Here is a 27,121-nt window from a genome sequence, read left to right as displayed (position 1 = left end):
TGACAACAGCACTGTGTACTTTCACAAAGCAAAACAGCTATTTAAATTAAATCCATACTCAAATGGCCGGAAGAAAGGTTCAAAGAGAAATAATCCCCCCTCACCATGTTTCTTTAACAGCCAGTCAATGAAAATTGTTTCTAAACAGACCTCACGATAGTGAGCTACGGAAATCAAAGAAAACCAAAACCTACTTACTCACCCTTTGAACATTTATTCTGAATAGACCTCACATTAAAAAACACAAAAACTCCTTTCAACTACTGCTGGCTCAAAGTACCACAAATTAGGTTTTTATTAGTCCCAAGAACACACAAGTGAAAGACAATGATTGCTTTTTCTGGATTCTTCCAGGAAGGAGAAATAGACTTGCAATTTTACTGTCTTACTCACACCTGGGATACATTCGGCCTGCAACCTCATTATCTGTATCCATAACAGGGAAAAACCTACAGATTCAGCCATTCAAACTTTGCAGTACAAACCCGTACCACACGCAACTACCCACAAGCCACCGCGGCGTACCACGGTACGTGATTGGCTGACCAAAATGACCGACAGGGGCACTCGTGGTGCATTGGTCAGTAGTGAAAAGATTTAATCATTTAATCTCTTTACTGTGCACATTTTAATCCGCTTAGCATTGAATATTTATATGGAATTTTACAACTAAAGGGAATTTTAGTTGTAAAGGGAAGCATAAAAAGAAGAGGAGCATAACACATCTGATGGTCATAAACGATATTAATTTAGGAACATAAACATATTATGTAAACGGAACAAGTAATAGGTTTATTCCATGCTGAAAAAAAGAAGAAAGAGAACACAACGTTTCGGCCGTGGAGCCTTCTTCAGGTGTGAGAGAGACAGGGCAGTAGGCAAAGGTAAAGTAGCGGGAGAACAAAGGTTGAGAGGGAGGAGGAGTGAGAGGCGGGAGCAGGGGACAGAAAGAGAGGCCAATCAAGAGGTGTGAAGTCAGAATGGGTGCAGAGAGGTGTGAAATGAAACTTCCAATGAATGGAGAAAATTTAAAAGAACAGTAATCTGTCGTTAAGGGAAGGGAGAATGTGTGATCCTAGCTGCAGAATAATTTTAGTTTCGGTGGTCTTTCTAATGTATGAGTTCGGAAAACCGTCTTTGAGAACACAGACGGAGAGATTAGAGTGGTCGTGGCCGTCAGAGGTGAAATGAGAAACAATGGGCTTGGAGAGATCTTTAATCTTCACAGCCCTGACGTGTTCTCTGAAGCGGTCTCCGAGTCTCCTTCCTGTTTCCCCAATGTAGATGGCTGGGCATTTACTGCAAGAGATACAGTAAATAAGGTTGCTGGAGGTACAAGATGCTGTCTGGGTGATCCGGAATTGTCCTGAATCACCCAGACAGCATCTTGTACCTCCAGCAACCTTATTTACTGTATCTCTTGCAGTAAATGCCCAGCCATCTACATTGGGGAAACAGGAAGGAGACTCGGAGACCGCTTCAGAGAACACGTCAGGGCTGTGAAGATTAAAGATCTCTCCAAGCCCATTGTTTCTCATTTCACCTCTGACGGCCACGACCACTCTAATCTCTCCGTCTGTGTTCTCAAAGACGGTTTTCCGAACTCATACATTAGAAAGACCACCGAAACTAAAATTATTCTGCAGCTAGGATCACACATTCTCCCTTCCCTTAACGACAGATTACTGTTCTTTTAAATTTTCTCCATTCATTGGAAGTTTCATTTCACACCTCTCTGCACCCATTCTGACTTCACACCTCTTGATTGGCCTCTCTTTCTGTCCCCTGCTCCCGCCTCTCACTCCTCCTCCCTCTCAACCTTTGTTCTCCCGCTACTTTACCTTTGCCTACTGCCCTGTCTCTCTCACACCTGAAGAAGGCTCCACGGCCGAAACGTTGTGTTCTCTTTCTTCTTTTTTTCAGCATGGAATAAACCTATTACTTGTTCCTTTGCAGCCTACGCATGCTGACGCAGCTACCCACCTGAAATATTATGTAAACTGTATATTGCTGTTATTGGTAGTTTAAAGAACAAATACACACCAGTATTCCATTTCTCCCTAAACATTTTAAGCATCAAAGTCTTACATGTGGTTATTTCGGAAACGTTTTTACATGCTCCTTCTGACCATATTACTTTAGGTTTATATACTTTGTGAAAAGTGATCGTTTTAACCTTTTCTGCGAATACGCTCGTTATCGGAGTAAACAAAAGCATACTTTTAGAACTTGACTAATAGGGAATATAATATGGAATCGTGTATCTAAAGAAATTAATTAAACTAGAGATAATTTGTCCTGCTTAAAGGCTGATCAAATGGATATGTACTGCCACATGGCATCAACTGTCATTTCTATGCTGACGATACTCAAATTTACATCCATACCAAACCTGACACTGATGTGGCTGTCTCTATTCTTTCTAATTGCATCTCCGACATAAAAACATGGATGACTCAAAAATTCCTTCATCTAAACTGTGATAAGACTGAAGTCATGCTTATTGGCACTCCCCGTCAACTCTGTAAAGCCAATGCTCTAACTACAACATATTGCCAAAACATCTTTCTTTCACCTCAGAAATATCGCTTGACTACGTCCTATGTTATCGTTAACTGTTGCTGAAAAGCTGATCAACACATTTGTCTTCTCTCAAATTGGCTATTGTAGCACTCTACTAGCTGGTGTTTATAAATCCACATTGAACAAACTCCAGTATGTCCAAAATTTGGCAGCCAGGATCCTGACCAGGTCTAATGCAAGTGATCACATTACTCCTATCCTGGAGTCCCTGCACTGGATTCTTGTCAGATTTTGTGTCGACAAAATCCTCATGCTCTGCATGGCTTGGTACCTCAGTACCTGTCTAAGCTACTATCAACCTATTCCCCACCTCACAACCTTCACTCTTCTAATTCTGGTCTCCTATCTGTCTCCCAAGCCTGTCTACATTCTATGGGTGACGGGGCCTTCTCCTCTAATGCCTCTATCCTTAACTCTATCCTTAGGATATCAAGGAGTCACCATCTCTAAACTAGTCTCAAAACCTTCTTCTTTAGAAGGGCCTTTACTTTACTGGTTCTGTTCTTTACCCCTGTGCTATTACTGTATTCAGTACCCCTATCTACTGTCTCCTCTCACTGTGTATTCTCATTGTGCATGTCTTGTGAATTTATTTAATTGTTACTGTCATTCTGTGAAGAACTTGTAAAGCCACATTTAAAGGCGCTATATAAAATAAAGTTTAGTATAATCAACATGGTGTTGGGCCACCACGAGCTGCCAGAATAGCTTCAGTGTGCCTTGGCATAGATTCTACAAGAGTCTGGAACTGTATTTGAGGGATGCAACACTATTCTTTCATGAAAAATTTAATAATTTGGTGTTTTGTTGATGGTGATAGAATATGCTGTCTCAGGCGCTGCTCATGAATCTCCAATAAGTGTTCAATAGGGCTGAAATCTGGTGACTGGGACACCATATTGTTTACATCGTCTTCTTGTTCATCTAACCATTCAGTGATAAATTGCCCTCTGGATGGAGGCTTTGTCACCCTGGAAGATTCCACTCCCATCGAGATAGAAATAGATACAAAGCGAGACAGAATCGCTTTGTAATTAGCTTGCCCCTCTAAGGGGTTCAGTGGATCTAAACCATGCCAGGAAAATGCACTCCTCATCATATCAGAGCCACCAGGACCCTTCACTGTGGGAAACAAGCATTCGGGGCTTCAGGCTTCTTCTTGGCGTGCAGCACCCATGAACTCCACTTGTTGCAAACAGAGTGAAGGATGACTCATCTAACTTTTTTCCACTGCTCAGTTGACTATTGCCTTTGTTCTGTGCACTACTTAACTCACAAAAGTGCATTCTTACATATAATAAGGGGTTTATGCACTGCAACCTGACTATAGTATCCCACTCTGTGACGTTCTTGGTGTACTGTACTTGATGAAAATGCCTGCTCACATCTTAAATTGACTTTTGCAGTCAACTGATTCAAAGTATTAGTTTGTTTTGCCTTGCATCCTAAACCAATGCATGGACACCACGGTTGAGGAGCACGCACTTTCATCCAAAGTTGCCCCAAGCTGATGATGTCTTTCCCTCTGACTTCCATATGAACATCACCTTAGCTAGTCTTCTTCACTGACGCTTCTGCCAAATCTGCCCCAATAATCAACCATCTCTCAAAGTCACTGAGATTTTTTTCTTCTAGCCATTGCTGCCACAATAATGGGCAACTGGGCCTGCCCAGCATTTTTATGCATGACCCTAAGCATGTTGGGATATTAACTGCTTAATTACCTCAGGAACCATGCCTTTCAATATTCATACTGCTTTCAATATACTTTGTATCCCTCACTTACTCAAGTGTTTCCTTTATTTTGGCAGTTACCTGTATGTATATTTTTGCGGACTATTATTTTGCAGAGTTTTCTGTGTGAGAATATTTTTGTGCAAAGGGTACCTTCTCAGGAAGTAGTGGAGATTCTCGACTTTGATAAGATGAAACATGGAGGTGATTTTTAAGATCACAACCTGAAGAGGTTTACTAAAAAGAACAGAGCTTTTTAATTATGACAATCAGGTTAGAACCTAATGCAGAACACTGCATTGTGTACTACCCTTGGTACATGTCCTGCACTCTTCAGTGTTTCTGAAACAGTAGTAAACTCTCTTCTGGTAAACATTGAGCACTACCATAACTACCTGCTTGCTTAAACTCAGCACTTCACACAAAAATCACAAAAGATCTTTTACAGTGTATTTGTTGCATAAACACTCACAAAGTTGCTTTTCAGCTTGTAACATTATTTTGACTAACTCTGTGCAGTACACTTACTCTCTTTTTGCTAAGCATGGTGCATTTAGCACAATGCAAAAACTCACTGTCCTGCATTCCCACACTGACCGTGTTTCAGAAAAGCTGTACATTTTAAAAAGATTTTTTAGCTTCTTAACACTGTTTACAAGATTGAAAAACTGGTCAGAGGGAAAAGACTGCTGAAATGTGAATTGAAGAACTTCTCCTGGCTGTTCAACTGGCACTCAGTATGTGAGTAACTAGCCTTTCTAACATGGTAGAATTTGAAACAAAGGAGTGCAATGAGTGTTAACTCTGAAGGTGCAGGAAATTAAACTTGAAGTCTGCCTCTGTAGATAAATCCATTAAAATGAAAATAAGAGAATGCTATCAGAAAGCATTATTATAAATAAACCTATGTTAATAAGTAAGATTTATTAATATTATTTAATAATATCTGAATAAAAAGTAGGAATACCACCAATTCCACCAATGGCAAAGCATCAGATTATAGCAAAAGCATAAAATTCTGTTTCCATGCAGCAGAAACAGCTGCTAGAGACTCTGCTCTGCTTTAGAATCTAGAGAAACGTGGCCCTATGGAATGTGCATATGAAATGCAGAGGTAAAATAAAAAAAATAAAACAGAAATATCAGGAATGGAGGTAATTAGGGAGTCAATTTATTTTCTCACAGAGTAGATAAGCAACAAAACATTTGGAATCAATTCTAGTATCCAGAATGTAAGAACAGTAAAGGACCCAAATCTTTTCTCATTGAAGGGAAAAACAGTATCAGAATATTCAGCAGATGGCTATAGACACAGATTCTAAAATTTGGAGACTACATCTAGAACCAAAGGCTAACAGAAGAGAAAATAGACTTAACCATGGAAACTAACTCCTTCTTGAGATATCAACTTAGCTGTATGTGCATTTTTCCTCTTAATTGAATAAGTGAAACTGAGAGATCAGTTGAAGTATGATGTAGAATGTAGAGCTAGTAATCTAACTGTTAATCAAACAGCAGGGGATGGATGCCAAGGTCATTTGTAGCAAGTGTTGCCCTTTCTGCAATAACTAAAATTATGCAAAGGCCAGCAAGATGACAAATTTCAGGCAGCTGTATTACAATTGCTATAAACCACCTTCCCTCCCAAATACAACAACTGGACAACTGTGAGCATCTCCATCTCTAGCATGGACAAAGAAAATCTGCTGGCAAAAAGGAGCTGGACACATTTAGAAATGGAAGAATGGAGGGAGAAAAGGTCTGGCTATACTGTATATCTTTTAGCATGACTGAAACAGTGTAGCTCAAAATCAAAGGGCCCTAGCAGTACATTGTCTTGATTCTACATCTGTGGACAAGCTGCAACTTTAGCAGAAAAAAAGCTGTGGAAGCCTACTCATAAAAATAAAACATGCAGAAGCAAGGAAATAGACCTACGATTACTGACATTTAATAACTTATTCATGTCTGCGTTTGGAGTAAATGGAGCATATCTTACATTATGTATAACTGATAAAAGCTAAGCAGAATTTAAAATGGTTACAAGCTTTAAAGGTGCATTGTTCAAAAGATTTCAGAACAACAGTGAAAGAGCTGCAATCTATTGTATGTATATTTATGGAATCAATTGAATAAGTTAAAAGGGAGGCTAAATTAATGTTATTACCTTGCAAAATCGGTTGCCAATGAGAAAGATGAGCAGGAGGTGGATAAAATATCACTGTCTTGCACAGAAGATGCAGAGAAACACGAGGGAAAATTGCTTAGTCAGTAAAGAAAGGGAAATTGACAGGAAGATGAAAAAGTTACTGATAAAAAGAAAAATTAGTTTTCTGGTGCTAACCGTAAGTGTGTATGAAATATAATAGGAAAGAGAGTAGGAAGGATAACCTGGAGGCCTGTTACTGCCTTGTAATGTTTTTACATCTTCCGGAGCAGTGGCTGAGACAGGGCATTTGTAACGGCAAAGACCATTTGAGTTTCTAAAGCTAGAGGAATGGAGGTTGCAGCGTCATGATAGAAAATGAAGTAGTAATTTACCATAGACAGGGGCAGTGGATGCACAGGATGGGCACCAGCAACCTGTCCCCTGTGTTTGTAGCCTTTCCTGATGACCAAGCCTGAGAGACAGAAGCCTGAAATGTGTAAGCCCTCAAACAGTGTTAATTTAGTCAATGAAAATCACGATGAAAATGTTTCTCAATTGCCTGTTTTTAATTAAATGATGAAAAAATGCTCACAATAATAATCCACGATGATTATGAAAGACTAAATTGTCTTCCATTATTGTTTGAGTGCATTAAGACAAGATTAAATGATCTGTCCGGCTAAAACCCATACTGAAACAAATTTCATCACATGAGGTTCACCTTTGTTCATCAGCAAATGAATGGGGTGGCTTTCATCATTTGTGGTGTTTGTAGGGGGGCCTCAGAGTTTTACAGCCAGCCTGCCGTTTGTCAGACAGAGAGTAATGGGTATAATCCCAGAGCTGCTGCATGTGGACTGTGTGATGCCATGGGTTACTGCTGTGAGAGAATCGCAAGTATCAGGGTGTGCCGTTCTCTCTCCTCTCCTTTTTTGTTTTCTAACTGTCCCCAATTTTCATTTGATCTTTTCCAAACCTCATTTCATGAATACTTATTGTTTGGTACCCGGACAAACAATGTATACACTGTACTAATTGGATTAAATATTAAAACTAGAGCGCTTCACTTAGAAAAGAAATCAAAAGAGATGCAAGACACGCTTGTGGTACTCAATACTTTCAGCCGAAGAAAAAGATCTGAAGTCAATACTTCACGTAGGATGAGAAAACCAGGAAAAGCTATTGAAAACATTCCTGAAGATAAACAGAAAGTGGCTATATTATGATTTGAAAACGACTAAAAATTTGAACCGCCATATGAGTCGGAGCATCCAGACACTCTTGCATTAGGACATTGTAGCTAGTCAACAAATTAACTAGAAAACAAAGCAAGAATTTTTTTTACAGTTTGCGTATTAGGAAATTGATTTTTTTTTTGTCTTGGCTAGAGATTAGGAAGTAAGTTAGTCTTTTAAAAAGTGAGAGTTGGTCTAACACACTATGCATGGTGAAATGTGATTTTTGTACATATTTTATTTTCAAAATGTTAAAGTGAATTTGTAAAAAGTGTGGTATACATTTCACAGCATGTAACAGGAATAAAAAACATTTTTAATATACATTTTTAAATTATAAATACATTTCATAGCATGTAACAGCTTTTAGAAAATAATGGTCTTTAATTACATGTGGATTGTTAACATGGCTGGGTGTTAACTTAGGCCACAACATATTATCGTAGCATCAAAATCTTACAGCGCGTGCAGACATTTATTTCTTATTTACTTATTTCTTCAGAAGAACAGAAATTGAAAGTGCTGTGACATATCTGAAGCACAGGCTTGTCACTTTGTTAGCATGATACTAGCACACCGTACTTAGCACTCAGCCTACTCTTAGACTATGGTAGTTTTTTTACTGGAATATTATGGTGTATAAGGGGTTAGTTATCAATAATAATATACCAGCGAGTTAAAGAATGTATATATTATTTGTCCTATATTTTTAAGTAACTCGTGCAGTAATTCCCCTATTGTTACTAGTTATTGCAAGTTCAGTATTGCCAGTATCAGTACTGTCACTGACACTTCTATCACATTAATCTAGCCAAGACAAAAATAGTAATTTCCTAATATCAAACTCTAAAATATGGTTTATTCTTGCTTAGTTTTTCAGTTAATTTGTCAACTAGCTACAGTGTATAAAATGGAAGTTTAAATACTAAAGTGTCTCATATGGCACTTCAAATTTTTAGATTTCAATTCATAACATGGCCATGTTCTGATGATGTTCAGTTTTACAATAGCTAGCCCACCAGCTGACTCCAGATCTTTGTCTTCCAGCTGAAAGCATGGAGTGCCACAAGCATTTCTTGCATCTCTGCTGCTTTTCTCTTTTCGTAAAAAAGTGAGGTGCTGTAGTTTTTATGTTTAACCGAATTCGTACAGTGTTTATCTGAGTACCAATCAATTAAGAAACATGAGGTGGGAAAAAGATGGGCTGGAAATAAGATACAGTCAGAAAACAAAAGAGAAGAACAGAGAAAACGACACCCCCCCGATACTTGATATTCTTGCACGGTAATAGCCCCGAGGCACCACACAGACCACCTACAGGCACAGCCCTGTAATAGTACCTTTTATGGAATGTAAAGGCACAAACAGTGAACTTCACGTGACAAATTTTATTTCACCATGAGGTTTAGTCATACAGGTCACTGTGTCTAATCTTAATTCACTCAAACAAAAATGTAAAGCAATTTAGTCTTTGCCATCGTCATTGTAGATTTATTTTCACTAGCATTTCGTCTGTTAACTAAAATGAAAAAACAGGTCGTTGATGAACATTTTCGTCACTGGTGTGAAGTGAAAACACTGGGACACAATAAAGCACAGGCCTGTCACTGTGTTAGCATGATAGTAATATGATGTAGCACGCTGAAATATTATGGCATCAAAATGGATAGTTATTAATAATATACCAGCGATTTAAAGAATGTGTATATTAATTGTCCTGTCTGATGGTAATATTTTAACAAACGATAAATCCCCTAAAGTTACTGCAAATTCAGTGTTGTCATTCTCCAACCAAATACTCTAAACTAAGATAATAAAAAATTATCTTAATAAAGATTTCTATGGGCCTATATAAGATTTATTATTAACCCTTTATTGCACAAATATTTCTTGTATTTGATATATCGATACCCTTTAGACTGTGCAACAAAGACTGTTAAAGATTTTTTTAGAAACACATTTTATTATACGTTTATACATTTTATTATACACATAAATTAAACTTCTTGACAAAAATGTGATTAAAAGTAAAATTTTAATTAAAAGTGGGTGAATAGAAAGTGGCTATGACTAACAGATACTTAAGTCGGCTTGAAAATGACTAAATTTAAAGCTGGCGATTACATTAACACTGACTCAAAGGAAGACACCAAGGCCTGTAACCCAAGGGTTAAAAAAACTGAATTTAAATTCAGAGTTGTAGGTTGTTTTCTCACAGTGGTGTGGACATTAGCAAGGACAGCAAAAGAGGAAAAAAAGAAGAAACAGGGATGGAAAGATGGTGGGTGGTAGGGGTCTATTGGAATACACATTAGTAGGAACAATAGAAGACTTCAGAGAAGTAAGGGGAGGAGACAAAACAGTAGCTGAGATGGCAAGAGTAGCAGAGATGAAAGCAAAGTGGGAATGGCAACAATATGTCAAATGTCCCAGAGGAAAAAAGGCTACATGCCCGTATTTGTACATGCAACAAGTAGGAGCTATAGTCTCTCCCCAATATTTGTTCTAAACTGCAGTATTTAGAGTGCTGTGAATATATCATCTTAAATTATTTCCTAGCTATAAGGCAGAACTGTTTTTATATGCCTTAATTCTTAAACACACTAGCTGCTCAATCACAATAGCAACATTTTATCAAGTTGTCACCAGCTGCACTTAGACATGCTTCCAAAAGTGTAGTTTACTGTGTTTTCAAAACTTCTGCCTTCTGCTCAGAATACTGATCAGTTGGAATAAACAGGGAAGTCAGTTCTGCTTATCAATCAAGCCTTTATATAATCATTAAAGCTCAGGAAAACGTGACTTGCCACGGAATTGAAAATTCTGAGCTATGAGGCTGAATAATCCAACAGAAGCTTCTGTCTCTGCATCACATCCCAGGGCCTAAACATGCCATTTCAGTGTCATACAAAGGTTACATTCTTGAAAGTGAAATCATTAGCCATCATTTCAACTTAGGGGATGTGTGTTCTTGAAGCTGAAAAATGGTCCAAAATATCTGCATACAATAAAACTTGACCATGTGAACAGAATAAAGGAGAAATCTTAGTTGCTCCAATGATGAAGAAACAACTACAGTGCAAGAAAGGCTGCCTGAAAATGAAAATCCAACCACTGTTTTTTGCTTAGAGAACTGACCAAACATACATTGAGCACATAGCACAAATCTATCAAAAGAAACTTGCTTTTTGTGTCTTTGCACTCTTTAATTTAATCATCTTTTTTCCCTTGATCTGGGTCATTTATGCCAATTCCCTTTCAGCAAGGAACATTTTACTACACCAGACTACGATTATGTCATATGGTGATGACATGCAATGAAAATCATATATTGTCTTTTGCAATTACACAGCTTTTTAACAAACATTCTAGAACAGGGGTGGGCAAACCTTTTTGTCCCAAGGGCCACATTAAATTTTGAAACTGTATAGCGGGCCACTTCAGGCTGCTGTTACAGATAGCCTATGCCCTATATAAGTTTAGAATCCAACATTTATCTAATTAGATAAATTAATCAATCTAATTAGTTCAAGGTTAACGATAACCTGAGAGAAATATTTTATAAACTAAAAAGAAAAGAAAAAGAAAAAATAAAATAAAATATAAATTGAATAAAACTTGACGTTCAACTCACAAGCCAAGTCTTCAACGATTACCTCGACCTGACGGGTAACTGTTCTGCGTGATAAACTTATTTTCTCAAATTTGTTCTTGCTCTGTGGACAAAGAATATCTACGGTTTCAATCATACACTCCTTCAAAAGCCCCCCTTCAGAGAGGGCTTGCTTTGTTTAGCAATTTTATATGCACACTCTGCATTCAGTCAACTTTCTGGCTTCTTCAGTCCACTCATTTAAGCACAGGTTCCCTCACAGTACGATGGACTCACTCCAACTGGTGAATCAAATTGGTAAAGCAGGGGTTCCCAAACCTTTTGGGTCCATGCCTCCCTTGACCTGTCAAATTTTCCACATGCCTCCCCTGTCTCAAAAATAAGTTATATGGCAGAACAATATTTGACAAAAGATTATAAATTTGAAAAGGAAATGATGGGTCAAAATAAAAACAAAGTTGATCCAACGTTTTTAAAATAATTTTCAAAACCAATAGGCTTGATCAAAATAGTAAAAATACCTGAGAACACATTTTATTAAAATTATTTGAATGTGCAAACAATTTGAAAAAAATTAAAAATTGTCAACATCTTTGTAAAATGTAAATAAAATGACTAAATAAAAATGTATAAATCTAACATCAATGTTTTTTAACACTGTAGTTTAGTTAGAAAAAGCAGCTTTCTGTTCATTCATTAAAATTACTCACGAGGCTTACTTATCAAACTACTGTGAACAGTTTCCAAATGACGATTCAATTTATTGGGAAGCATGCTCTCAGCAGCCAAAACTTTAAGGCAGACACCACACCGAGGACATTCTTCAGTGTCCACAATTGTGCACGTTGAACCGAAATTCAAGAAACTGTCATTATACTTTCTGTATTTGCATTTCCGTTTCTCTTTAGAACTATGTTCCATGTCCTTCACGTTTTTTTACTCAAATTTAAAAACCTCTAATTGCAATCGTGTAACAAAAAACTCACAAAATTACCACTCATAGAAACATGAAACACCAAAACTGCGGTCAAAACTGCGGTCAACTGGTACATCGCCAGTATCACATGACACAATATAGCAAGGTAGTGCGCGGCTCATATGTTCTGTGTGCACGAACAGCGGGTTTTGCTTGTAATAACATTTTTGACTGGCTTTACCTGAGATGCCCCTGATCGACAATGGGGCCTCCCCTAGGTGCAGTTTGGAATCACTGTGGTAAAATGTTTGTGTGCCATCTAACAGCACGAATAATGAGATGTAAGAAAAAACGGCACCAAACAAAGTGGAATACAGCAAACATTGACTAATTTATTTTTTACCTCAAGGGCCAGTTAAAACTGGCTGGGAGGTAGTTTGCCCACAGGTGTTCTAGAAAGACAATTTCCTTGCACATTCCTTGTCCAAATGCAAGAAAAACATTTTGTACTTAATTAAAGCTTTAATTTAATCCCGCAAACCATGATGGAATCATTTGTGTTTGCCAAAACAGCAATAGCCACTTCCATCTTGAGGCCATTTTTTCCCGTTTAGACCAATTAAACTATTCTGTCAGTTCATCAAAAAGAAAACAAGGCAAATCCTTAACAATGCATTACAAATCCTCACTTCAGTAGGTCTCTTCGAAGTAAAGCTACAGAACATGAATAGTTTATCGCCCTCCTGAGTGCTACCTTTACTTATACCAAGGAATGGAGGAACCAAAACCAGAAAGTAATCCTTCTAGTTTACATTTGTTAGCATTTGTAAATATTCAACAGTTCACACCTCTATAAGTAATATCTTATATCACTCTGAATAAATGGTACAATCAAACCTTAATAGTAATCCAGGTATGTCTGGATCTCCTCAAATAATTTAATCCCTTGAGTATAGGATCCTAATCTGAGATAACATATGTAAAGGCCCAACAGGATCTCAGGATACGGATTAGATTAAAATATCTCTGAGCCTCCTCCACTGAACTCATCATTTGCACCTGGTAGACTTAAAGCCACTTCTAAACACATTGGACAGAAAAACATGAATAGTTATACCTTAAAATATACCTTAAATTGATACGTTCAGACATGGCAACTTAGGTAAAGGGTTTTTGCAGAAAAGTTTTCTTTATTCTCCCTGTCTTTTCAGGAGTGTTTTTTTTTTCTGAGAAAGCTCCTTCCTATACATTTAAACTCAAACAATTGTATCTGTTAACTGCTTTTTCCAATTCTCTGGTTACTGTTCTATTTTTACTGATTGCATAACTCCTGACAAATCATGTCATTCAAAGAGGAAGTGGCATTGCAGTTCAAATACAAAAAGGCATGGTTTTAAATTACAAAGTGACGTTTCAAACGTGAGGGACAAAAAGACAATCAGAAGTAAAAAAGGAGACTAGAGAGGAACAGAACAGCTAATGCTTTTGTAGTTTGTGTAAAGAATCTCTGGAAGCTTTGGAGAAAATGTTGGTTTTGCTCAAGTTGAGGACAAATGAAGGACTCCACAGTGACTAATCCCAATTAAACAGTCACTTCAGTTGGAACTTTCAAAAGCTGTTCTGGTTTTAAGTTTGAAGATGTAAAATGCAGCAACATTGCCTTCACATTTCAGCATTATTTTATTTACTGTTTATTCTGCCAGTCACACCTGGGTGACTGGGTCAGTGGGTCTCTGAACAACTGAATACAAATACAAATAACACAAAAACATACAGTGGGTACAGAAAGTCACCACCCCCTTTCAAAATATTCACCTTTTGTTGCCCTAAAGCCTAAAAAGAAGACAAATAAAATCAGACTTTTTGCCAGTTTTATTAACAAATTGTACCTTGTAACAACCAAGTGAAAAAAGAAAGCAAAATTTCTGAAAAAAAAGTACAGTAACTGGGTTGGATAAGAGAACACCCCCCTGAGTTAATGCTTGGTGGAAGCACCTTTTGCTTGAATTACAGCCTTGAGTCTGTTTTGATTCATCTCTACCAACTTTGCAAACCTAGAGGGAGGAATATTTGCCCATTCCTCCTTACAGAATTGTTCAAGCTCAGTCAAACTGTGTGGTGACCGTTGATGGACTGCCCTCTTCAAGTCATTCCAAAGATTTTCAATGGGATTTAGGTCGGGGCTCTGACTAGGCCACTCAAGGACATTCACCTTCTTGTCCTTCAGCCACTGTACAGTTGCTTTGGCGGTGTGCTTTGGGTCATTGTGCATCTTCCCATTTTCTGTGAACCATCTTCCCATTTTCAAATTTCTGGCTGAGGGCTGCAGGTTTTCTTCTAAAATTTGCCTGTTTTTTGCACCATCCATCTTCCCTTCTATCCTGACAAGTGCCCCATTCCCAGCTAAAAAAAACATTCCCACAACAGGATGCTGCCACAACCGTGCTTTAGTGTAGGAATGGTGTTCTTTGGATGGTAAGATGTATTAGGTTTTTGCCAGACGTACCGTTTTGCATTCCAGCCAAAGAGATTGATTTTGGTCTTATCTGACCACAGCACTTGGCCACACAATCTTTAAGGTGCTTTTTAACAAAACATAAATGAGAGTTCATGTGGCTTTTTTTAAGGAGTGCCTTTTTTCTTGCCACCCACCCATACAGACCAGATTTGTGGAGCATTTGTGATGACCAGTCTTTGCCATAAAGGCCTGTAGCTTGTTCAAACTTGCCATCGGTCTCTTGGTAGCCTTCTGATCAGTCTCCTTCTTGCTCGGTCATCCAGTTTGGAGGGATGGCCTGATCTAGGCAAGGTCTGGGTGGTACTATACGCCTTCCACTTCTTAATGATGGTCATGACTGTGCTCCATGGGATACTTAAAGCCTTATAAATGTTTTAATACTGAAGAAAGATACAAATGTTAACTTTAAGTCCTTTTTGCATGAAGATTAGACTTCTAAGCAACAGGAGTTTATGGCAGGAAAGGGGGTTAACTGATAAGGATTCCAGATGCGAGCTAGGAGAGCTAGGGAACCCCCTGGGGACTTAATCCCTGACCATTTGGCCGAACACGTGACCTCCCCCCTTCACCATAATAACAAATGACGTCAGAAGCAGCAAGGAAGGACTATATAAACCTAAAGTTTGTACCGGCACCTTGAACAATATTTTGGTTTTGTTGTTTCTTGCGGGAAACAAGACTTCAGCTTTATTGTTCCTTGCATGCAATTAACTAATCTGTTTAACTTCATCTCGGGATCAAGAACCTTATTCTTTCTGTTACAACAATTCCCATCTCCTGACTTGTGCCTTTCCACAACTCAAAGTTTTTTTGCAAAAGAAATATAGGATATATCAACCCCTATGGAAAATCTCTTATATGTTAATTATATAGATGACTTCAATGAAAGGAGATCAGAAATGCTCTGTCACATAACGTTCTTAATTTCTCTGTGCATAAGACAAAGACAAATTTGGGGAAATAAATTCTAAGAAAAGAAACACAAAGCAAATATACCATGTGGTCTGTAATTTATACACTAGATGTCATCTATTTTTTCTGGTTTATTCTACATTACGGATTTCTAGGCACCGTATTTAATTTCATGATACACTGCACAATGGGAAAAATAAAGGATTCTCCCATGTTAAAACCCACTATGCCACCTAGGAGAGTGTGCATGAGGAGCACTATAGAGATTAAAAAGCACTAATGAGACAGCTGCTACTCATTACAACCCTTACAAAAAAAGCTGCAGAGTCTATTCAAAATATAGCTGAGGTTTTAGAGTTTTCAAGCACAGTCTCGTTAAGGCAACAGCTCATGTACAATCACACTTAATAAGATTTAACTTTGTGTAGAAGAGATTGGAAAGAGGAGCTTTGCCTCTGTAACTGTCTTAACTATAAAGCTGAAAGTGATTTCCTCTGTATCTACACTGTTCTGACTACTTGTTTTGTTAAGCAGTATTTGTTTGAACTTCACAACTCAATTACACCATTTATTAGAGCATTTTCATGGATAACGCTGCCTTAGTAAGTACTCCTATGAACTATGGCAAAATGTTTTGTACATGAATCAAGTCTTATCTTCTGCAAAATCAAGCATGTTGTGAGAGCTACTGGGTAAGTATTCAAGTTCAAGTTTATTTTCATTATACTCATATACAAGTATATGGTAATAACGAAATGCTATTTAGCTAGCTCTCATGATAAGTAGTACAAAAAACAACAATACAATTGTATAATAAAAGAAAGACAGAGACAACAGGCAGTGTGCAAAACAACAACAGGCAGTGTGCTTGTGATCACAAGTATCCTTGTGATAATAGGTTGACTTAGAATTGCTCACCTTTGGCAGGAAGACAAACATTTTCATGCTTGCCTGAAAAGCCGCAATTTAGAGAGAACATATAGATTCAGCCATTCAGAATGCACAGGGGATAAGTACTTTGCCTTTCAGGTGCTGCGGCTTACCACGCCTTTTTAAAAATACTCAGTTGTATATAGTGCACTACTTTGTGAAACCATCAGGTTGAGCAGTGAAAGCTTAACGTGGCATGTAGAAGCATTTGGGCTGTCGCCAGAAAACCCCTGGTTTTGAATCCCAATTATAGAATTTAAGTTGTATACTGATTAGACTTTTATTCATTTTAAACTGTACACTCCAGTATTTCAAATATTAAATTAATTAAAAAAGAGAGTAACAGTACAAAAACAACATTACTTAGTTTGATATATGGAAAAATAGTTTATTATTCTACTGTGGCTTCTTGTGAACTGATGTGCTTCTTTCAGGTTTACATGCACATTGAGATAATCTATATTGTGCCTTAATGTGTCCTACACATCCAATCAGAGGGACAAATGGTGTTTCAGTAGTAGAATTCTTGCTTGCCACAGAGGAGGACTGGGTTTGATTCCAGACCAATGCACAGACTGTACTTTCTTTAACAAATTGTCTTTTGAAATTTTGTATCTATTAAATAAGGATACAATGAGAAACTCCTTAGACTACTTTTTCACTTTTGTCAAAAATATTGACACAGCTATGAAGTATTATGACACGCTAGTTAAATTAAGAAAATGCAAGTGTTTCCTAATTTTCCCTTTATAAGGCTAATACAACAACTCTTGTGGTTACATTAAGATATTTGAGACATTTTATTTGACTATTTACACAAACACAAAAAATAATGTAAATTATGGCATACGACCAAAAAAAGTAATCTAAATCACTACTCAGAACCTATTTTAATCTTGCCCCTTTTTTGTTTTTATGCATTTATTTGCTTCTAAATACGATGTTTTAAAGCCACTATGTATAATATATTTTTAAAATATAAAATATAAAAGTAAAATGATCTATATTTTAATTACTACTTATTCACAATTACTAATAGTTCTGTATACTGTAATCAATACAGTTAACAGGCCAGTATGTTCTACATATTAGTTTTTTACAGTATTGTGTACACATTTAAGGCAGTACTTATACAGCTGCAGTACTTTAAAGATTCACCACCCCTCCTGGCAGTTTTACAGAGATATTATTATTAATAAGTCATGCAGTTTTGTATCAGACTATTCAGAAAAATAAAAACACTGTGACATATGCTATCCAGGATACTGACTGACATGTTACCCATTCGAATATTCTTGCATGTGTAAGAGAAGTGCCAATGTTTGCTTTTACCTAAGCAATCCCTTATGGAGTTTTACACTACTGAGTTTCAATAGGAGGTCCCCACATTACATACCTGGTTTTTTACTAGAGGAACAAGATCTTCAGGAATGTCCCCAAGAGGGTAAGCACGTCCTGCCAGGCAGCAGCTAAGAGAGAAAAAAGGAAATGTTGTAAAAAGTAAAACAGAACCTTTCACTATACCTATTTAACTATCGCAGATGCACAAAATTCTGATTACAGATTTAATCAGGAATTTCATAAAGGGTCAAATGACTGCTGCTCCTCACATGTGTTCTTATGTCTGCTCAAGGATTCTTTAAGTATTTAAGTGGCATTGAATTCTTGTGCCTCTGGTAAGGCTAAATCTCCTTCAGCCCATTATTTATTTCAGCCTCTCACAGTTGCTATATTCTGCAATATTTATCAAAGGATAAAACTGGTCATTTTTAATTCTACAGCTACACAGATTTAGTAATACTAGAACTCCTTAAAATTCCTTTTTTAAATTTTATGTCTATTTGTGCATACAGTTTCTGTAAAAATAATTGAAGCAAGAAGCCAAACAAATGAAACACATGAAAACATTTATTGGAAATATAAGAACAAAAGAAAGGTTACAAACAAGAAGAGGCCATTCAAACAATCTAGCTCTTGAGGTATTTAGTAGTTAATTGATCCAAAGATGTCACCTGGCTGCTTCTTAAAACAATCCAGTGTATTGACTTTAACAAAATGGCTGGGTAGCTTGTCCTATACTCACACAACCCTTTTGATAAATAAGTGATTCTAGATAGTGTACTAGATTTTAAATACATAAAAGTTGCAAAATACAGGTGTGGTACATTGATAAGAGACCTATCCAAACAGACTTACTGCTGTAATCAAAGCAAAAGGTGCTTCCCCAAAATTTTGGTTAAAGGGTGTGTATACTTATGCAACCAAGGATTTAAATGTTTTCTTTTATTTTTAATTATTTTTCCTAAAAATTATCCATTTGTTTTTTACTTAAATATTGTTGATTACAATATCTCATTAAAGGTGAAAGAAGGTCTGACATGATTTGTCTTTACATCAACAAAAGCTGAAATTTCAAAAAGGGTATGTAGACTTTTGATATCCCCTCTACACTTCCACATAGTTTCCACTTGTGTCCTCTGGTACACAGATGCTGCTTAACCAAAATATGCTGTGGCCTGAGCTACAGACATAGGACCATCTTGAAGTAATATCCCTGAAAACTGCCTAACTGCATGCATTAGCAAACACCAAGAAATAAGAAAGAACCAGACACAAAAGATAAAATTTAGCATAATGTGTGTTGATTGGAATTCTACACTTATGACTATATATCCTAGCACTTTTGTTCCTTTTGAATTGCTTCTCACATTGTCGAAGACTCTGATTGTCTAGAAGATGCAAGGAAAAAGTCTATAATGCCTCCAATGTGTCCTATGTCTGCCATGGGGTCTCTTCCCAGGGGGTATCCTCACCAGATGCTCAAACCATCTTAACTGGCTCATCTCAATCCAGAGGAGCAACAACTGTACTACAACCTCCTCACCTTTTCAAAGAGAGTAAGCCCAACAGCCCTATGGAAAAACTTCATTTCTGCCACTTGTTACTGTGATCTCATTCTTTCAGTCACTTTACTAAAACTTGCGACCATAGCTGAGGATGATGACAAAGATCTACCAGAAAACAAGAGCTTCGTCTACAAACGCAACTCCTGCTTCACGACCATGGTTCGGTATAGCATCGGCTTTACTGCAGCCTCTGCACCAATCCGCTGGTCAATCTTACGATCATCTCTAACCTTACTCATGAACAGGAACAAGACCCTGAGGTACTTAAAACTACTCGCAAGGTTTTCTCCCCTCACCTGGAGAGAGCAAACTCTTTTCCAGGAGACACAATAAACCTTGGATTTGGAAGCGCAGACGCTCATCCCAGCCACATTACACTCAACTGCAAACCTCTCCGGTGTTCGCTGGAGATACCAGTCATATGACATATAAAGGACAACAGCATCCACAAACAGCAGAGATGCAACCCTCAGGTCCCTTAACAGGATAAATTTCAAACCTGTGCCTTTATTATATGTCCATGAAAATCACAAACTGGAGAGGAGACAAGACGCACTCTTAGCAGAGTCCAATATCCACCTTGAACAGGCTTGACTTGTATACCAATACCAATGAGCACCTTGAACGCCAAGAATGTGGACACTACTCCAGCATATATAGGGACCAGATGGCACGTAGCAGCAGCCTCAACATCCCATACTCTTGCAGCACCTCCCACAAGATACCCTGGGGTACATGGCTGTAAGCCTTCTCCAAGTCCAGAAAACATGTAAGCAGGATGGCAAACTCCCATGCCTCCTCAAATATCCATACAAGTACAAAGAATTGGTCTACTGTTCCATGGCCAGAATGGATTCTGCTTTATTAATCCTGTATCTGAGGTTTGAACATTGGGCAGAGTCTCCTATCCAGCACTCTGGCATTGGCTTTCCCAGTGAGGAATGAGGAGGAGTGGACTCAATATCCCCAACCTTCCCAGAGCATATCACCCTGCAACTCACAACTGGCTTAGCACCACTGAAGCTAAGCAGGTGTGAGCCCAGTCAGTACCTGGATGGGAGACATCCTGGGAAAAACTAAGTTTGCTGCTGGAAGAGGTGTTAGTGGAGACAGCATGGGGTGCTCGCCCTGCGGTCTGTGTGGGTCCTAATGCCCCAGTATAGTTACGAGGACACAATACTGTTAAAAGGCACCGTCCTTCGGATGAGACCTAAAAACGAGGTCCTGTGGTAAAAAAAATCTAGGCGTTTCTCGAAAGGAGTAGGGGTGTTACCCTGTGTCCTGGCCAAATTTCCCATTGGCCTTTACCAATCATGGCCTCCTAATAATCCCCATCTATGAATTGGCTTCAGAACTCTGTTCTCCTCCCTGCTGATAGCTGATGTGTGGTGAGCGTTCTGGTGCACTATGGCTGCCGTCGCATCATCCAGGTGGATGGTGCATATTGGTGGTGGTGGACGGGAGTCCCCATTACCTGTAAAGCACTTTGAGTGGAGTGTCTAGAAAAGCAGTATATAAGTGTAAGCAATTATTATTATTAATTATTAAATGCCAAGTCCCTGAGCCAAGCGATAGCTTTTGGTCCACCTGGTTGAGTGCGTTTAGTTCTTCACCGATTCACCGAACACCGATTCTCCATCTATAGAGGTTGTCAAAACATGGATTATGACCAGTCCTAAAGAGGTTTAGAGTGTATCACTTTTTTTTTGGAAGGTGAAAGCCAGGAGGTTGTTGGGTAGGGCATGTGATGAGGTGGTTCTTGCTTATTAAGTCCGGTGATCCCCATTCTTGAGCCCAGGTGGAATCTGCACTAAATGAAGGGTTTTGTTCCAGATTGACTCGTGACTTAGTTGTATTAAATATGTCCTCATAGACGTCTGGTTAGGAAGCAGACTAGAATGGCGGTGTAATACAGATTGTCTCCCGACAATTTTGTAATAAAGCCCTAAAAATACTGTTTTTTCTTTACATTAAGTTTGTGAAATAATAATTATGAAGGGGCTCTGAGGAGAAACAGGAGAAAGCTACCAGCTGTGGAGAATTTTGAAATAGCGCCTCCTGAACATAGTCGAAATAGCTCAGCGAGTTCCGAACAAGATGAACAAGACATTAGTCTCCAGAAAATACTGGAGGAATTTATGAGAATTCGGACGAGATTAAAAACAGCAGCTCATGGATATTAAACAGGAGTTAAGTAAAGTTAATTAAAAAATTGAATAAGATAGAGGGGTGAATAGAAGAAGTTGAAACAAGGGTACTAACAATATAAATGGTGATAAAGCAGTTTTTGAGATGACAAAATTCTCTGGAAATGAAACTAATAGACCTTGATTCGCAATCATGGTATTCCTGAAGAATCAGAGGGACGCTGCACGGCTACTTTCATTGAAAATCTTCTGTGGGGGGAACTCGACTTGCCAAAGGACATGGAATTCAGAATTAAAAGGGCGCTAGTACCAAAACCCATAAGCCCAGACACCAGCACTACTCAAAACACGGACTGAATACTCCTACAGTAAGTAAACAATATGCTGAAGTCAAACAAAAATACAATTTCAGATTACATTTCCAGCGAGACTACAGATTTTCTATGAAGATGCCACTTGTCTGTTCCATTCAGGAGCAGAAGCCACGAAGGATATGGCAGAGAGCGGATTTAAAGTTAAAGTTATACCGTATCCTCCTACATTGGAAGACGAGATCGAGTGACTATTTACTTGCCAGAAGGCTGAGAGACTGCAGAGTTTCACATAGGATTAAGGAAGGTAAGATCAGTTTATTAGCCATATACAATTTCTTGCATTAGGAATTTGTCTTTTTCGCATAACCCAGCTTGCTTTCCATGAGACACACAGACAGGGAGATAAGCTTGGTGTCAGAGTGCAGGGTCAGCCATTGTACAGCGCCCCTGGGGGTTAAGCAGCTGGGGTTAAGGGCCTTGCACAGGAGCCCAAGAGAGTAGGATTCCTTGATGGCAAATGCACAAGGTATAATGATATGTGGAGGTGATTGGAATGTACATTTGAATCCTAGGCTTGATTCAACTCATATATCTTTGGATAGATTTCTATCCAAGTGGGCACAGTCATACCACTATTCCTTTCCTCGTTCAGTATACTCTTAGTTTGGTCATTTCTTTGTATATAAAAGAGATAGACGTAGGATATTGTGATATTGGTAGAATTTTTTTTTCAGATCATGCTCCTATGTCACTGTCCACAATTAAGTAACAATCGTAGAAATACAACATGGAGGTTGAATTTGAGTCTTCTGAACGATCCACAAATTAAAGAACAAATAAAATAAAAAAAGAAATAAAGACATTTCTGGAAGAGAATGATAGTGGAGAAATGGGACTAGAGATGATATGAGACACATTAAAGCCAGTTATAAGGAGGAGAATTATTGCTCTGAGCATTCATAAAAAGAAGGTAAGGCAATTAAAAATATTGGATTTACTAGACAGGAATATTATGAGTCAGGGTCAAGGTCACTGAAGCTGTTGGCAAGAAAATTAAAAATGTGTTACCACAATTACTGTTCTTATTTCAAACGCTCCCTGTAGAATTTTCTCTAAAAATTTCTGGGAATGGGATAAGATCATTTCTAGATCTATATGGCAGGGGTTAAAACAAGAGTAAGATTCAAAACATTTAAACTTTCCAAAGATAAAAGAGGAATGGCTTTTCCAAACTTGAAAGACTACTATTATGCATCTCAAATGAAACCCTTGATTAATTCTTGCAATCCAGTTATCAGGAGGAAAGACGTTGAATCATCCTTTGTGAGTAACCCCCCAATTCAGGCATTATTAGGCAAGAACTTAGATAAACTCATTAAAAAATACATAATCCATAGCTAAAGATATGGAATTCTCTTATAAAAGAGTATCACTTAAGTGATGCAGTAAAGGCACTCAGATGGTGTGCCTGTGATACAGAGTTGAAACCAAAAAAATGAGATGATAATTTAAAGTTTGGATAGCAAAAGGAATAACAGCGTTTTATACTATAATGTAATAAAAACAGTTACAAAGCTTTCAGTTTTTTAAAACAGAATCACCTCCTAGTCCGCCACTATTTTAATAGTGATATTAAAAAGCAGGAACTAGATATTGTTGATGATGCGGTGGTATAAGTAGTTATGGAATCTTACAAGTAAAAATCAAGTATGGGTATTACATCTAGATTATATAAAGGTTTTATGGAAAATAAATCACATTCTACAGTGTATGTTAAAAAGAAAGTAAAGTTAGGATTTCAAATGAACAGTGGTTTACAATTTGCAAAATTCCAATGGAGTTGGACTCCCATATGGAGAGAGTTTTGCTGGGAAAAACAGTTAGGTTATTTATTACTCCGAGGCAGATGGCACACCATACTGGGGAAAATTCTTAATGTTGGAGACACTGCAAAATATTAAGGGAACAGATAAGAACAGACTATATTTTCATGTGTGATGTATATTGGTAAATGTGTATTATAGGAGTGCTGTGCTATGTTCTCTGTATATAAAATGGTTTTATCTGTTCTCTAAAATAAAATAATAATAATAATAATAAAAATATGTTCTCATGTATTGGCAGGTGAGAAGCATTTTGGACCTTATTGAGAACTGTTTGGATTTTATGCGAATCAAAGAGTGTAGAGTGATGCTTGCTACGACAGAGAACCAGGGGAGTTCTGGGGTGAAGGATAGCATTCCATTGATGATGTGCATCATGGCATTCAGTGTCCATTCTATGAGTATGTGATCTTGACCAGAGAGAGACACAGTCAGAAAGAGATTGTAAGAGGTCTGGAGAGTGGACATCAGCAAGCTTTGTGATGGGCTATATTTCACAAAAACAAAACCATTATTTATATTTCAGTCTGTGGATCCAAACTCCTGTCCTTCAAATGAAGCTCTGGATTACTATTACTTAGCTTTGAGTAATACTGTTCTTAACTAGCAAAGTTAAAAAGGTATTTATTAGTTATTAGTGGTACCTGGTAGAGAACTGAGGATAAGTAGCACTGTTTATGCCTACAGATTGAAAATGCTAAACAATTATAAAGGAGTCACATAAACAGTAAATAATTTGTTTTACCTTATGTATACCAGTAGCTTATTGCCCATTATGATTTGGTCATCTGTAAGAGAGACAAAATTATGCTTATTGAAACACAGTATTTTCACTGGAAAACAACTTTGTGCACACACACTAATATTCCAATCACTGCATTATTTGATAATATGTGGACTAACTGTTCTAGCACATAAATGTTCTGTACATTTTTTTAACAAAAAAAAACACCAGAAATCCAATAATTACTTTGATTTATGTGTTTTTTTCTTCTCACATAAGCTGTAAGATGCGCATTTAGAAACAAATTTCACAAAAACAGTTAGCATACAGTGTAAAATCAAAACACAATGTAAAACATTTAAATAGAAACACAATATGAAATGAAATAAAACAACATATGGGTCACCAGCTTGTATCTGTGAGTTCTGGTAAGCTGAATATACCATCACAGACATCACATATTGCTAACTATATTGGTAAATATCAGTTTTGTTTCCTTATCAGTTTTCACAGTTTTTTAGGACTGTGGTGCTTTTACATTTATTTCCTGGATTCCACAGAATTATCTTCAGAGTAGAAATAAATTTGCCAGCAACAAAGATGCAGAAGCTGGCTAACTTGAACTGTTTGCCAAAAGAAGTCAGACACTGCTCAGATGCAATGGTTTAAAACCTTCTGTGTGTTAGAATAAAATGCTAAGTAACAGCCGTTCTTTATTTTAATATCTACCCCACTATCACAAAACCACTATCCACACTTGACACATATCACGTATTCATTTGACAAGGATGAAAACATATTTCTTTTCCAATATTTTAAAAAGAACAAAATAAATATGGTGAATTGCAATCAGTTATTGACATAATTTCATCACCTCTCCATCTCATCTCAAGGACAAGGAAAACCCCAGGATTTGAAGAAATTCACTAGATTCTTAGTTTATTTTAAGGAGATAAGAATGGTTACAAAAAGAAGTGGTCATCCATTCACTCCCTCTAGCTTTTTTTTACATTTAAAGGGAGCAAGGATGTCCTTCAGGTGTGTTTTGAAGGATATCAGCTTCAACAACATGGCTGAGTGGTCTGTTCCATATTCCTGCAATCCTTTATGTAAATAAATGCTATTTGTTCTCAATTTTAAATGCCCTCCCCCCATAATTTGCACTTGTGTCATCTAGTTAATGTGCACTGTTGGTTCTCAGAGGAATTATTTACTCAATGCCTTAGGGGAATTTAAGAGCTTGAATCAGCTCCAATGGTAGAGAAGTCTAGTCAGTAAATGACAAAAAGTTTTTTTAGCCCGTCAGTGTATGACAATCATTTTAGTGCAGGAACATATCTGCTTTCAGAATTATAATGTATCTGATTTCAGAGCACAGATTTACTTTCTCCTATCTTTGTGACCAAAACCGTGTACAGTAATCTACATGTGCTTCTACTAGAGCACTGTAGTTAAAATCCCTTAATTTAAATTCTATTATATTAACTATATATTAAACATTCTTGTAGCTTTTGCATTGCTTACCCCCAAAATGCCTGTGATTTGAAAATACTGCACTTACATAAACATTCTCATGTATAGCCTCTTCAAGCTCTGTGTTTCCTATTTTGTAACTACAGTTTATGTTTTGCTACCTGCATAACACCCCTCTGTCACTCACCAGTTGCTTACCCAGTCTTAAATTCTATCTATAATTATTTTGTATTTTTGCAGTTTGTACAGTGTTTCCTAATCATCCTACAATCTGCAAACTTCATTGATTTACTGATAATAGGGGAATCTAGATCATTTATATAAAGAAGAGAAGTGGTCCTAATACAGATCCTTGTGCTACTCCACCAATTACATTGCCTCAGTCAAAGCATTGACCCCATGTATTTATACTCTTTGTTTCCTATTCATTAACCAGGTCCAAATACACAGTACCATGAATGTCTACTGCCTGAAACAGAAAAAATATTTTTTTTATATGAGTAAATGATCAAAAGCCTTCTGAAGATGTAAATATACCATGTCATAAGCTTTGTTTGTAGCCACTGCTACTGTTGCTTGTTCAAATGAAAACAAAAAACATCTGCCTTTTAGAAATCCATGTCGATCATTCTCTTAAAATCCTGTTGCCATAGAGGATTGCCATTTCATGGGTTTTAGTTTCTTCAAATTATAATACAAATTCTGGGCTTATTCAAAAATATATAAATGCAGTCAAATCATCTCTTGATTATATGAAAATTTGCAAAAACATTTCAAATCGTTTCCAGGAAATGAATATTCACAGGACAAGGAGTTGGTTATTGGTAAGAAAACTGCAGATTTACCTGAGAGAGATTTGCCTGCTTGTAGTGGGGGAGCAATTACCTGGAACAGTTTCTGAAAAATAACATAATTACAGATAAAGAGCAAAATATATAATACATATTTTCATAGTTCACTTGTAAAAAATAGGCATCAATGTCTGCTTGAAGAGTTACAACAGCTTCATGGTTTGAAAAACAAAAGTTAGTAAACCTTTAACAGCTTTTTCAGAAAGTAATAGAACAATCTCCCAAATGGCTAA

The 27,121-nt window shown here is 37.3% G+C and overlaps 1 protein-coding gene across 1 annotated transcript in view; it reads right to left on the bottom strand.

Moving 5' to 3' along the window:
- vps8 (VPS8 subunit of CORVET complex) overlaps nucleotides 1-27,121 on the bottom strand; it is a 387,878-nt gene that overhangs the window by 274,861 nt on the left and 85,896 nt on the right. Inside the window, exons 23-25 of the mRNA XM_088607294.1 lie at nucleotides 26,883-26,934; nucleotides 24,586-24,628; nucleotides 17,987-18,059 (exon numbers count right to left, since the gene is read on the bottom strand). Of these exons, the coding sequence (XP_088463420.1) occupies nucleotides 17,987-18,059; nucleotides 24,586-24,628; nucleotides 26,883-26,934 (168 nt within the window). The remainder of the gene's footprint in view (nucleotides 1-17,986; nucleotides 18,060-24,585; nucleotides 24,629-26,882; nucleotides 26,935-27,121) is intronic.

The sequence above is a fragment of the Lepisosteus platostomus genome, chromosome 14 (genome assembly GCF_059453375.1).
Source record: "Lepisosteus platostomus isolate fLepPlt1 chromosome 14, fLepPlt1.hap1, whole genome shotgun sequence".
Lineage (NCBI taxonomy): Eukaryota > Metazoa > Chordata > Actinopteri > Semionotiformes > Lepisosteidae > Lepisosteus > Lepisosteus platostomus.
This window is presented reverse-complemented; position numbering and strand designations above follow the sequence as displayed.